This window comes from Belonocnema kinseyi, chromosome 7, assembly GCF_010883055.1.
Source record: "Belonocnema kinseyi isolate 2016_QV_RU_SX_M_011 chromosome 7, B_treatae_v1, whole genome shotgun sequence".
Lineage (NCBI taxonomy): Eukaryota > Metazoa > Arthropoda > Insecta > Hymenoptera > Cynipidae > Belonocnema > Belonocnema kinseyi.
Genome location: NC_046663.1, coordinates 7820312 through 7834908, shown reverse-complemented (window position 1 = coordinate 7834908; position 14597 = coordinate 7820312). Strand labels below are relative to the sequence as shown.

Here is a 14597-nt window from a genome sequence, read left to right as displayed (position 1 = left end):
GGTTCGATACAAACGATTGTTCTGGGAAGTTCTAAAATATTTTTCAACGAAAAGTGAAGAAATTATGGAATTAGCGGAGTAGTAGCAAAACAGTGCTATTTTTCAATAAATGTGTAAAATAATGTTCACAGAAAAAAACTGAAAGTACACAATGTTGTTGGTAATTGGTCAAACAGGGTGAAATAGTTTTTCTTAAAATTGTTAAAAAACAAAGTAGGAAATAAAATCGGTTCAAGAAAACATCAGAAATTTATTTGATATTTTATTCCTAAAGTTAAGCGTTGGCGACAGCCGGTATAATTTTCATGTAAATATCGATTCCTCTTAAAAATACATCTTTATTCAAACGCTCGTTGTTATCGTGAAGAAGTAGAGACGTATTATTTGCCGGTGTAAATCCTAAGGCGGGAATTCCAACCTGAACATAAATTTACTTATTATTACAAAAGAAGAAAGCATATTTAGATCAAATAATATTTTAATAGGGACATACTTTTCTCACGTAGCGAGCATCTGTCCCACCTGGACAAATAATTGGTTCCAACTCCAAATTGGCATCATCACAGGCATTTTTAAATGCAACCCAAAAAATATTGTTCTCATCTAATTTTGTATTTTCGACCGGCCTATTTTTTGTCAAAATTTGATAAGACACATCCTGTCCTGCTTCTTCGCACCAACTTTTTATCATATTTTCGAATTTTTTATGGTCGACATCAGGAGCGATTCGAATGTCAAATCCAACTGACAATTCCTGCGGGATCACATTAATTTGTATACCACCCTAAAATTAATAAGACATTTTAATTTAATACGAAATTCAGTATTTATTTTGTAATATTTTTTAATTTAAATTTTCTCCGAGCGGTTAATTACTCTTATGCTATCTAGCTTAGAAGTACTAAATTACTAATTCAATGAGTAACAATAAATTTCTAGGGAAACATAATTTAATGTTTTTAATACTTTCTGCTGGTTATTTATTTTAATTAAGAAAGTTTAATTTTGTTTCAATTTATATTCTAAGTTCGTATTTTTGTATTAATAAGAATTGTGTATAAACATTACATAATTCAAGACAACATGAAGGGTTTAGATAAATATAAAATCAAATTAATACTATAGTATAGTATCCTGATAATGAAACAAAATTTGAAGAAGTTGACTATGAGTGAAGAGATTTTAGTAATCCTATAAATGTGCCGTTTATTCTAAAATTTGCCACTGTTTATGGACATTTGAATGACAGTGAGTTAATAATTAATTCAATTTAACAAATATGAGTGTTTTAAAAATTTATTATTATTTTGAATAATATCTATGAATAATGCTGGCATGCTAGAAAGTTACGATTTTATCTGAAATTCTTTAAGTTACTTTGACTTCTTAGTTTAAAACAAATAAAATAATAAACAATATTGATAATCGTTTATTTTTAATCTCTTCCTTTTTGTTTGAATATATTTTCCTGAAATAAAACATATATTTGAAATATTTAATGTGGATCATAGTAAATGAAAATTTTCTTTGAAATTGTTATTGGCAGCCTTTTTGTTTAAATTGGTATTAATATTTATTATTTGTTCCTAGCTGAAAAGTCAAAGAAAAACTGAAACTTCAGAAAAACCCGCAAGTTTCTAGCATTATTCTAAAAGAAGAATAAATCATAACAAATTGTTTAAACAATTTTGTTTGATAACCTAAATTATTTATTAGCTTACTAAGTAAAAAGTGGACAAAAAGTTAAAATTCAGAAAAAACCGCAAACATCTATGATTCATATAGTAAAAGATAGTTATAAACAATAATAATTTCTTTAAAAAATTATGGTTATTTAATTTCAACAATTATTACTTCGCTTTGAGTAAAAAGTTGACAAAATGTGGAAAATTTCAGGAAAAACGCAACTATCGAGCATTGGTACAGGAAACATAATCATAAAAAATAATAATTTGTTTAAAAATTGTTTTTATTGAATTTTGTAAATTATCATTCTCCTCTAAGTGAAGAATAGACAAAAAGTTGAAAAATTTCAACAAAAAAATAACAGCAACTTTCTAACATTATTCAAAAAGAATATTATTAAAAATAATAACAAATTGTTTAAACAATAATTTTTCAACTTCAATTAATGATTACTTCACTATAATTAAAAAGCGTATCAAAATTATAAACTTTTAGAATGAACTGCAACTTTCTAGCATTATTCTAAAAGAATATTATTATTAACAATAATGAATTGTTTATACAATTTTGCCCTCGACTTTATGATTGTTGCCTTAATCTAACTGAAAAGTTGAAAATAAGTTTGTATAATTTATTTATTAGAAACAACTTTTGATTTAAAAAACTGCAAAAAAGTTATAATTGGCCCCAAAAACTGGCAAATGCCAATTTTTTTATTATGGGTTTTCTAGGAACCTATAAAATACATTTACGAGGGTGATCAAAAAAGTATTCATTTGTATTTTAATGCTCATTTTAAAGAGAAATTTAAGCTTAAACTCGATTCACCTAATATTGACGATTCTGAATAAAATTCAGAAAAACATCTTTTTTTTCTTATGGGAAAAACGTGTTAAATTTTATGGGACTTGTGGAGCCTCTAAATATTATTTTTCTACTGCATTCATTTTTTTCTGGATTTAAAGAAATTTGCGGGCGATATACATGAAAATTCGAGACAAAATGAAACCATGCAGTTTCCCATTGATTTAACATGGGAAAAAGTCATATTTTTGTAAATCTAATGTTTAAACAACATAATTTGTTGAAAAAATTCCGTATTTCAGTATACTGTTCAGAATTCGTCAGAGAATAAGAACCAATCATAAATTTTGATTATGGGTCTTCAAAGAAAACCCATGAGTGAAAAATTTGAATTTTACGTAATATTGCGGTTTATTAACACTTTTTGATATTTTTTTACAAGCAATCATGAATCAGTAACGCAAGATTGCCTAATCATTTCAAAACTAATTTGCAATTTTTTAAACAATTTTAGTTTTTTTAAACATTTTTTTTCAGGTAAGTCGCGAAATAAACTTACTTTCAAGGCATTATCAGTTCCCTCATGAATTATAACAACGACATAATGTATTTAAATAATTTTACAAATACATTTATAATATATTTAAGCAAAATAAAATTGTTTATATAATTTAAATTTTTTCATAAATTTAGAATTATTCTTGGAAAGCAAGTTAATACATAAAAATATTTAAATCTGTCAAAAATTAGGTGAAGCATCTTCAGTGTCCCAAAATCTGTGGAACGATGCAGATCGAATGTTTCTCACCGGGTCTTTGTCACCCAGTGTGTATATTGTGTGTGAAATCCGAGAAAGCAGAAAAATCGAAATGTAAATGTGATTTTATTTAAATATTGGTAATGCTAAAGCAAAATCCGTGTCCTGAAATCTAGAGATGGTCGCACCACGAACGTTTCTCTTCGGGTATTTTTCACCCAGTGGAGCATTGTAACGTTGCAATCAACTGATTCGTAATTCAATAGCTTTGCGTGCAAAAATTTCTTCGAGATATTGACTTCTATTTTTATTCCAAATAAAAAATTAAATTGTAAAATTGTATCTATCATTTTGTCCTCAAAGCCGATAGCTTTCGTATTTTTTTAATCTTTACCATTTTTAAACAGCTTTCTTAATATAAATTTATATTTATTTATCCATATTATATATATATATTTATTATTTTTTATTATTATTACAAATATATAGTTGAAATCAATAATTTTTTCCGAGAAATGCAGTTTTTGGCGCTATGATTCATTACCGCGGAACCTGAAATTTGCCAACTTTTAAATCTTTGAAAAAAAAAATTTTTTAAGGACCTACCTGTAAAAACCGAAACCGCAGTTTTAAATTTCAACTCTTTAAGTTTCCATTTATCTACATTTGAGCCTCTTTATCTTCATTTTTATATAAATAACAGCCATTTAAAAAAGAAAAATTCACATAACTTTTGCAGATGTCTTTTTTTAGTGCAAAATATGACTAGGTTAAAAAAAATATATTTATCACTTTGAAACCCATACTATTTAATTTTTGAGGATTTTCTCTATTAAAATCAACAAAAAAACGTTAAAATTGTTCAATTCTGAACAAAGATACGAGCTGTTGAAGTTGGCCGGGTGTATCTAACCCAGTGTGTACACGTCGTTACTCAAATATAGTGTGTTTATTGAGGGTTAAACAAACTTTAAATAATCGAAAATTGGTTTAAAATCGACTTTTTCCCATGTTAAGACAATGGGTTGGGCATAGAACTTCTAAAAAAATCCACCGAAAATAAATGAAAACCACCCTAATTCACCTTGACCATCGTTAAATTAACAGAAGTAACGTCTCCGGGCTTAATTTTCGGATCCTGCAATTTCTTTTTTTCTGCATCCCTGAATTTCATGAATCGATCGATGACTTTGTAGAATTTCTCTCCAGAATTATTTTCAGACATCAGAGATCCATGTCCTGGTTGGCCAGAACAATGAATCCATACATCCCATTTACTTCTTTCTCCATAAAATAATATAAATGATTCTGTTGGATAAGGTATTCCTTCATCCAAGGCAAAGCCAATATCTAAATTTTTAAAATCCTGAGTTGCTACAAAAGCTTCCATTCCATCTTTTCCACCAATTTCTTCATCTGGCACGAATGAAATGTGAATTGTCCTTTTTAATCGGATTCCATTTAATTTCAATCGACGAATTGATTCAATATATTGAATGCTGACACTTTTCATATCCTGTGATCCACGACCATAAATGTCTCCTTTTTCGTCCATGTGGGCTGCAAAGGGAGGATATTTCCACTGATCCTGGAATTTCCATAAAATGTAAAGTGTCTAACAATAAAAATTAATTCATAAAATATCGAAATTCTTCATATTTATATACTAATAGTCGATGTTTCTATAAATTAAAAATTGGTGGAATATTTGTAGTAAAAATTGAAATCCATCTTGACAGTTCATGTGCAGGAATTTGGCACAAATTTGTCATTTTAAAGATTAAAATTTAAAAATAAATTTTTTTAAATCAATATAAATATAAAGAAGTAAATATCGAGAAAATATTTTTTGATTGCAGAATGCACAGCCCAAAATGCTCTTAAAACAGAGGAAATAGGGCGATAATTCATAAGAAAAAAGAGAATAATAGGCGAATACATTCTTTTATATCAAATTTTTTTAGGTACCACATTCGTAAGATTTAAAGTCGAAATATATTACATTTTCCAAAAAATGGTTGAATTTTTAACTTAAAAAGATGGATTTTCTACCAAATAAGAAAAATTTCCAACCAAAATGTTGAATTTCCCACCAAGAAAAATTTCCCAGTCAAGAAATAAAAAAATCAACTAAATTTTAGAATTTTCAAGCCAAAAAGACGAATTTTCAACAAAGCAGTTGAATTTTCAACCCAAAAATATAATTTTTCAACAAAAAGCTTAATTTTCTACCAAATAGTTAAATTTGTCACCCAAAAATACGAATTTTCAACAAAATAGTCGAATGTTCCACCAAGAAAGATTTTTTAGTCAAGAAGGAAAAAGAATTAACTAAATTGTTGAATCTTCAAGCCAAAAAGTTGAATTTGATACAAAGTTTTTATACAGTTAAATTTATATTTTGAAAATATAATTATTCAAAAAAGTTTATTTTGAACAAATAGATGAATTTTATTTTTAAAACAACGATGACTCTTCAAACAAAAATGAATTTTTTAACAAATTAGTTTCATTTTTAATCAGGTAGCTTCTCTAGAGTTTTCTACAAAACATTTATTTTTTAACCAAATAGTTGCATTTTTTACCAAAATAGTCCAATTTTTAACCCAAAGTATAAGTTTTCAACCAAATTGATGTTTTAATAAAGTAGTTGAATTATCAATCATAACAGATTAATTTGTAAATAAACGGTTGCGTTTACAATCAAAAAAGATGTATCTTGAAAAAAAATTTCAATTAAAAAAGATTCATCATTCAAAAAAAAAGTTAAAACTACTTTTTGAAATGTTAAAACTACAATCGCGAATTTTCTACCGAAAAATTGGATTTTCAACACAAAAATATAAATTTTCAACAAAAAAAGTTAATTTTCTACTAATCAATTAAATTTTTCATACAAAAATACGAATTTTTGACAGAAGAGTTGAATTTTCAAACAAAAAAAACAACAAATTTCCGACTAAAAGAAATGTTTAGTCAAGAAAAAAAATGTTAACCAATTTATGAAATTTCTAATCCAAAAAGGCAAATCTTTTACGAAAGAGTTTAAATTTAACTCAAAAATATAATTTTTCATAAAAGTAGTTAATTTTCAACAAAACAATTATATTTCTAACCAAAAGAGATTAATTTTGAATTTGAGAATAACAAACGAATGTTCTAAGTTTCTGTTCAACTTGATCACTGTAGTTATATTTTCAATAAAAAATTTAAATTTTAAATCAAAAGAGATTAATTTTTTCAGTCAAAAAAAAAAAAATAATAAATTGAAATGTGTAATTTTCACACGAAAAGACAAATTTGATACAAATCAGTGGCATTTTTATCCGAAAATGTGAATTTTCAACAAAAGTTTATTTTCTATCAAATGGTTTGAATTTTCTAACCAAAAAATAATTTTTTAAACAAAAAGATTAATTTCTACCAAAAAGACGTTAAAATTAAAGTTAATTTGTATTTAAAAAACTTAATTTTTTAACAGAATAGATGAATATTCTACCAAAATAGTTGAATTTGTAATCCAAAAAGATGAATTACCAATCAAGACGATTAATTTTCTAACAAAAAAGACAATTTTTCAATTAGTTACACCAACAAAAAACCTTTTTGCAAGCAAGAAAGAATTTTCAGTAAAGAGAGAAAAAAAATTCGACCAGATTTTGCAATTTTCAACTAGAAGAGATTAATTCTGACCCCAAAATGCATTATAAGACTTTTTAAATAAAAAGAATTAATTTTTAATGAAGCATAGTTGAATTTTTTGGGGGTTTTATTAATTGCATTCTAAAAAGAATACTTTGAGTAACAAATATAAGCGAAACAATTATTCATTTTGTATTGAACATTAAACATTAAAAATAAAAGAATAATAAACAATTTAATGTTAATTGTGTTTGACTACTTGTCCAAGATCAATATTTTTTATTATTGATTTTTATTTCTAAATTAAAAAAAAAAATTTTCAAGCTCAGCTGGGATTCGAACCCAGGTCTTTCAGATTCCCGGTCTAATGCTCTTATCCACTAAGCTATGGAGAGACGAAATTAATTTCTTCATAACTCCTGCAAGTTGAATTCCAAAGTAATTTCTTATGCTTGTAAGATGAATTTTTCAAACTGTCGAATTTTTGTTATTTTTTCATATTATGCTCTTGACCAGATTAATTGTATTAAATAGATTCATGTTAATTGTTTACTGGTTTAAAATAAATCATTTTTAATCATTATTTTTATTTATAAATTGTGAAGAAATGGCTAAGAATCGTAAAAAGGTGTAGGGATTTTGAAGAAAATAACTCGTCTCTCCGTAGCTTAGTGTGTAAGAATGCCAGATCGGCAATTTAAAAAACCAGGGTTCGGATCCCAGCGGAGCTTGAGAGCAATTTTTTTCAGAATTTAGAATTAAAAATCAATATTAGAAAAATATTTATTTTAAATCAGTAGACGAAAAAGAACATCAAATTATTTAATACATTTTATCTGATCAAAACAATAACATTAAACAAAGGTGAACAATATTATTCCAAACGCAAGCATTCAAGATTTAAAACTTCGTATTTTCGATTTTTAAGGTAGAGAATTTATACATTTTTAATTTGTGAACGATTTCAAATTGTACCGGAGTGTTTATTTAAAGACTTACCAAATACACAGGCACAACGTCCATGTGACCGTTTAGTAAAATCGATGGTTTTTCAGGTTCGAAACCCTCCCATGTGATAACAACTATTGGTTTCCCAGGGAATATTTCAAAAACTTTTACTGGGAGGTCCAGGCTTTTGGCCTGTTTTTTTATAAAAATCACACAATCATCTGAAAGGACGAGAAAAATTTAAAAAGGAAAAAAATTTTTCGAAAGTTTTAATGTAAAAAATTAAGAGTAAGAAACACTCAGGTTTTGAAGAAAATTAAATTTTAATTTTTAACTTACTTTTAAAAATGAAAAAAAGTTTTGGAAAGAAAATATCAAATATTTAAAACCTTCTTCAAGCTGTCTACTTAAATCCTAGAAAAAAATGAACTCACAATTTCAGTACGTAGCCATTTCAAAATAATCTTAGATTTATTAGCACCATCGATTATTTAAATAATTAAATTATTTAAAATAAATTTTTCTGAAAAAAGATCTTTTCAGTTGCTCTTAATTAGATGGTATTAAAAACATAATTATTTCATAAATTTGTCGATAAAGTCCATGAATTTTAATAATGATATAAACAAATTTGTACTTTTATTAAATTCAAACCGTTCCAAATTCATAACTTTTCAAGTAAAAATATTGCTTTTGAATTTTTAAACCAAATAGTTCATTTTATAACCAAAAACATCAATTTTCTATAAAAAGAAGACGATAAAAAAAATAAATACGTGAATTCTCAGTCATAGATTTTTTTAACAAAAGCCATACATTTTCTATAAAAAACACGGATTTCTACTAAAAAAGACAACTTTCCAACCAAATAGTTGAATTTTTAACTCAAAATTCCCAGTCTTCAACAAATAATGGAATAGTTAAATTTCCAGTTTAAACAAAATCGGGTTTTTACAAAACTGATACACTTTTATTGAAAAAAATTAATTTCCACCAACAAATATTAATTTTTAAAAATTCACAAATTTTCAAATAAAAAAGATAAATTGTTAAACAAAAATTAAATAGTTAAATTTTAAATTAAAAGAATGAATTGCCAATAAAATGATGGAATACTCAATTGGAATAGTTACACTTAAAGTTAAAAATATCAATTTCAAATTTCAAATCAATTTTCAAATAAAAAAAGAAATAAAAATTAAAAAAAAAAAACATTTTTATTAAAAATTCATTCTCGGGTAAAAAAATTAATTCTCAACCAAACTGATAAATTCTCAACTAAAATTAATCTTGAACTGAAATAGTAGGATTTGCACACAAAAATATCAATTTTCAATTAAATTGCTGAATCTTCAATTAGAATAGTTGAATTTCAACAAAAAAGATGAATTTTCCAGCAAGAAGATTAATTTCATTAAAAAAGACGAATTCTCAATTAAAAGGATAATTTTCAAACAAAAATTTTAATTCTTATATTTTTAGTTTAAAAACTTGATGTCCAAGCAAAAAAAAAAAAGAATTTTTGACTGAAAAAGATAATTTTGTAACCAAAAGGATGAATTGTCAACCAACTAATTAATTGGATTAAGTAATAATTAATTTAAATTAATTTAATTGAGCCTTTAATTTTTAACCAAATAATTAAATTTTAATTGTAAAAGAGATGAAAAATATAATCACAAAAGAGAAAGGAATTGTTTAAAAAATTATTCTGCCTATTATTTACTTATGTTTCAGTCATAACTAAAAGTCAAAGCGAAGAAAAAAATTTTGAAACCGCATCTATTTAGCAATTATCTGAAATAATCTAGTTATAAACAATAATTGTTTAAACAATTATTGTTTATAAGTTGCAATAATTATTATCTCACTGAGTGAAAAGTTAACAAAAAGTTGAAAATATCAGAAAAAGCTGTAACTATCTAGCATTACTATAGGAGAAGATAGTTATAAACGTTAATAATTTCTTGAAATAATTATGTTTGTTAAATTTCCTTAATTTTTACCTTGCTCGGAGTGAAAAATGGACAAAAATTTTAATATTTCTAGCATTTTTCAAAGAGAATATTATTTTAAATAGTAATAAATTGTTTAAACAATGATATTTCTTAAAGCAATGCTGGAAAAAAGTGCAAATTAACCATTATTCTTAAAGAATATTGTTAAAAATAACAAATACTTTCAACAATTCATTCAGTTAAATATATATGATTATTGCTTTACTCTACCTGAAAAGTTAAAAATAAGTGGAAAATTGAAAAAAAAACTGCGACTTTCTAACACTATTTTGAGAGAAAATTGCTAAAAACATTAATAAATTGTTCCAACAATTGCTGAAAACAACTAATTATCATTGCAAAGTATCATTTTTTAAATTAGAAACAATTTGTATTGAAAAAAAAACCGCAAAAGATTATAATTAGTGCCAGAAAAAGGAAAGTTTTTCGAATAAGTTAAAATTTTTTTTTAATGTTCAAAAAGTATATTTTTTTAATTTCGCAGTAAAATCTGATTGTTTGGGCGGATCGCCGGAAATAATTCAGGCTAAGCAGCGCATGCGTCGCGTCAAAAGCTAGATTGGCTACCGTTGGCGCGCTTATTTAAATTGACTAAATGTACAAGAAAATTATTTGCATTTCCTTAATATTTGTTTTCTCAAAAACAAAGATTTCAACTAAAGTTTGGAGTGCATTAAGATTTTTAGAATTTAATGCAGCATTTAAAAAATATATTATCTAAAATTCATGAAAAGAGCCTATTATTAAAATAATGTTATTTACGCATTATAACTTACCATAATTAACATTAGGTTGTACAGAGGGGATTCTTAAATATTCTCGAAAATTTTCGATAGCTAATTCATCCAATTTATCAGAAGACATTTTATAGGCCCTGTAATAAAACAAACAAAAATAAAAAAATTTGTGATGATTATGAAAACACGTGAAATGATTTGAAATAAATTTATTTATAAAATAATAAATATAATTTAAGCCATACCTTCTATCTTATTCACAAATAGTTGCACAAGGTGTCTAAAGGCTTTGAATAAGTGTTTTCGCAACTACTATATACACAAATAAAGTTTGATAAGCCTCCCTATCAGAAAGATTGCAGACACACAATAAAGATAGCTTTATTCAACCCGCATACTTCGTACTTATCGCAATTAGTGACGTGAATATAAAATTTAAAGTAAAGTCAATAAGAACCTGTTTTATTCAAAACGAGAGTTTTTTTAATCGGTATGTGTACTAGAATCCTGAAAAAAATTCCCTGACAACTCCAAGTTATTAATCAGTTCAACCTAAGAGACAAATTTTCAAACATATATTTGAATTTTGAACTAAAACAGATCTGTCTTATACTAAAAATTGAATAATTAAATTTTCAATTAAAAAAATTAATTTTCAACCAAAATGATGAATATTTAAGGCCATGTGACGAGTAGATCACGTTAACAGATTTCTACCTTACCGACACTTTTTTTATTTTTATATTCATTTTCACATGAAGTACCACATTTAGTTGAAAATTTGGGATATTAAATACTAAGCACTAAAAAAAGTGGGTCTAGTCCTAAATTTTTATAATTATGAAAATATTTTTTTTTTCATAATTATTAAACATTAGAACGAGACCCACCTTTCTTAGTGCTTTTTATTTATTATCCCAAATTTTCAACTCGTGTGAAAATAAGTTAGGAAATGAAACAATGCCTTGAATGGACTATTTAATTTTCCAACCAGAAATATAAATTTATAAGTAAAAAGATTAATTCTTTACCATAAAAGAAAGATTTTTCAACAAAATACATAAATTTTCAACTAGAAAAGGACCAATTTTTAACCATACAGATGAATTTTGAACTAAAACAGATCAATTTTGAACCTAAAATTGAATAATTAAATTTTCAGTTAAAAAAATTAATTTTCAACTGAAATTATAAATCTGCAACTGGAATAGTTGACTTTTAAACAAAAACCAAGAGGATTAATTTCTACCAAAAAAATACGAACTAATAAAAATAGACGAATTTTCAACTAAAAGTGATAAATTGTTTACCAAAATTGAATCCTTAAATTTTCAGTGAACAAATTAATGTTCGGCCAGAGATATAAAATTTCAAATGAAATGATGGAATATTGAATTGGAATAGTTACATTTTCAGATTAAGCAAATTGTGAACCAACAAAAAATTGTTTTAAATAATTACGTTTTCAAAGAAGGTGATGACTTTTCAATTAAAATATTTAATTTTCAGCTGAAATAATTAAATTTTAAACCAAAAAAATCAATTTTCAAATAAAATGATATATCTTTAACCAACAGATGAATTTTCAGTTAAAAAATGTACTGCAGCAAAAAATTCAAAAAGTTAAATTTTAAGTTGAAAAAGTCTATGTTAGACAAAAGAAATGAATTTTCAACTAAAATGATGGAACATTCAATTGGAATAGTAGTTATGTTTACAGTAAAAAAAATTGTTTTTAACAAAAGAAAAAAATACAAAAAAAATTAGTTACATTTTCAAACAAAGTGATGAATTTTCAATTAAAATGAATCATTAATTATGATGGATCTTAAGGGCATGTGACACAGCTAAATACCTATATTACCGACCTCACTTTTTCAGTTCACTGAATGTTTTTTTAAACCTAAGAACTTTTTTTATAAATAAAATATCGAGCTGAAACTTTGGAAAATGTATAAGAGTACAATAAAGTACGTTTAGGTACTGCATTTTGGTAGGAACTTCACTGAAAATAATTTTATCTTTTTTCTGAACCTCGACCTCGGCTGATGCCGTTGGAATTATTGCTGAAGTATATTTTTTTACATCTTTTATTATTAAGCTTTGTACTTAAACGTAGTTTTCTTTCGGCTCTTGCATTTCTCAAAGTTTGAGACCGATATTTTATGTATAAAAAAAGTTGGAGCGTTCAAAAAATGTCGAGGTTCAGAAAAAAGATAAAATAATTTTCAGTGAAGTTCCAACCAAAATGCAGTACCTAAACATACTTTATTGTACTCTAATACATTTTTCAAAGTTTCAGCTCGATATTTTATTTATAAAAAAAGTTCTTAGGTTTAAAAAAACATTCAGTGAACTGAAAAAATGAGGTCGGTAATATAGGTATTTAGCTGTGACACATGCCCTTAAACTAGAACAATTGAATTTTCAACTAAAAATATAAATTTTCAATCAAGACGATTCATTTCTGCTAAAAAATACGATTTTTTAACTTAATATTGAATAGTTAGATTTTTAGTTAAGACCATGTGACGAGTGGGTCACATGACCAGATACCTACCTAACCCTCACTTTTTTATTTCACGATTTTTCAACTAAAAATAGTATAGACACATTTTTAGTTAAAAACATTAATTTCGAACGAAAAAAAAAAATAAGTTTAAACAAAATAATTCAATTTTACACGAAAACTAGTTAATTTTTAACTGAAAAGAAGAATTTTCAAACAAGAAGAATAATTTTCTACCAAAAATTAAAATTTGTAACGGAAAAAAATTCAAGTATATAATGAGATTTTCTTTTTAAAAAATTAATTTTTAACCAAAAAGAAACAAATCAATTTTAAGCTAAAAAGACTTTCATTCTTAAGGTACGATTCGACATTAAAAATTAAGAAGTAATTTATATTCGCGGCTGATCAAATAAAAATATTTTTTTTTAAATCTTCTATTTTAAATGCTTCTAAATTTAGTCTTGAAAACTGAATTTTAAAATTATTTAAATTAAAATGTACGCTTAAAAATTAAACATTTTTAAAGTGAAGAGTTAGAAGAATTTTTTCTAAAAATTTGTAAAATTCCCGGTCAAAAGATAAATAAAGTCATTTCCCGTTTTTTCCCACTCTCAGAACTTCATAACTTCATAAGTTCATAACTTTCTCTATTTATCCAATTTTCAAACAAAAAGATGAATTTTAAACTAAAAAAAAAAAAAAACAATTAAAAAAATCAACTTTAACCAAAAATTGATTATATGAATTTTTAGTAAGCAAATTAACTCAAAGTGCATACATGGTAAAAATAACGGTAAAGTGCATCGTGGGTGTTAAACACCCCAGCGTATTTAATCATGTATTGTTTAATCCTTATTGAAAATTTTGTCACAATAAATTTATCTCTTATAGTTTAAGGTATTTTTTATAAGGAAGAGTTGATTTTATAGCCATTTATTTATTTTAAGCTTGTTAAAAAAATTATTGAAAAAGTTGAGGAAATGGGGGTTTTACTTAAAAATTCATAACTCACTCAATTTAAATTATTTTAACCTGAAAATTTATGATTATACTTTTTAAATAGTGTACTTCAAAAAAAAAAGTTGCAACATGGGTGCTTTCAAAAGATATTTATTTGCACAGTTGAAAAGTCAATTTTATGATAAAATGACGAATCAGATTTTTCGCTTTTAAGTCGATTTATTATTATGAAAATTGAGGAACTTTGAAATGTAATACTATAAAAATTAAATAAATTGAAAAAAGAGTTACATATATAACTGTATTTTAACAATTATATTTTATTTAACACATTCACAGTTTGCTCTCGCATGATGCGCTTCCGTAAGTTATAAGCCAGCTACAAAGAAAAAAAGTATGAAATAATCAAAAAAAAATTATTGTTTCGCTTCATCTGATATACCTACGTTAGAAAGTAAATAAAAATCAAATTTCAACAACAAAAAAATTGCTCCAAAATTACTTTTTCACTTTTCACTTTCAGCAGCTGCTGC

At 25.3% G+C, this 14597-nt stretch overlaps 1 protein-coding gene across 2 annotated transcripts; it reads right to left on the bottom strand.

The window, feature by feature from the left end:
* Positions 1-253: 253 nt before the first annotated feature.
* On the bottom strand, positions 254-10947 carry LOC117176146 (aminoacylase-1-like). Of its 2 annotated transcripts, none has more exons than XM_033366228.1 (6): positions 10838-10947; positions 10632-10729; positions 7889-8058; positions 4332-4835; positions 494-784; positions 254-418 (listed from the first exon to the last, which is right to left on the bottom strand). In XM_033366228.1, the coding sequence occupies exons 2-6, from the start codon at positions 10717-10719 to the stop codon at positions 275-277; spliced, it is 1197 nt and encodes a 398-aa protein (XP_033222119.1). In that variant the 5' UTR covers positions 10720-10729; positions 10838-10947; the 3' UTR covers positions 254-274. The 2 variants fall into 2 exon arrangements, with proteins under 2 accessions (XP_033222119.1, XP_033222120.1); XM_033366229.1 differs by having other exon boundaries at positions 494-754.
* Positions 10948-14597: the final 3650 nt, after the last annotated feature.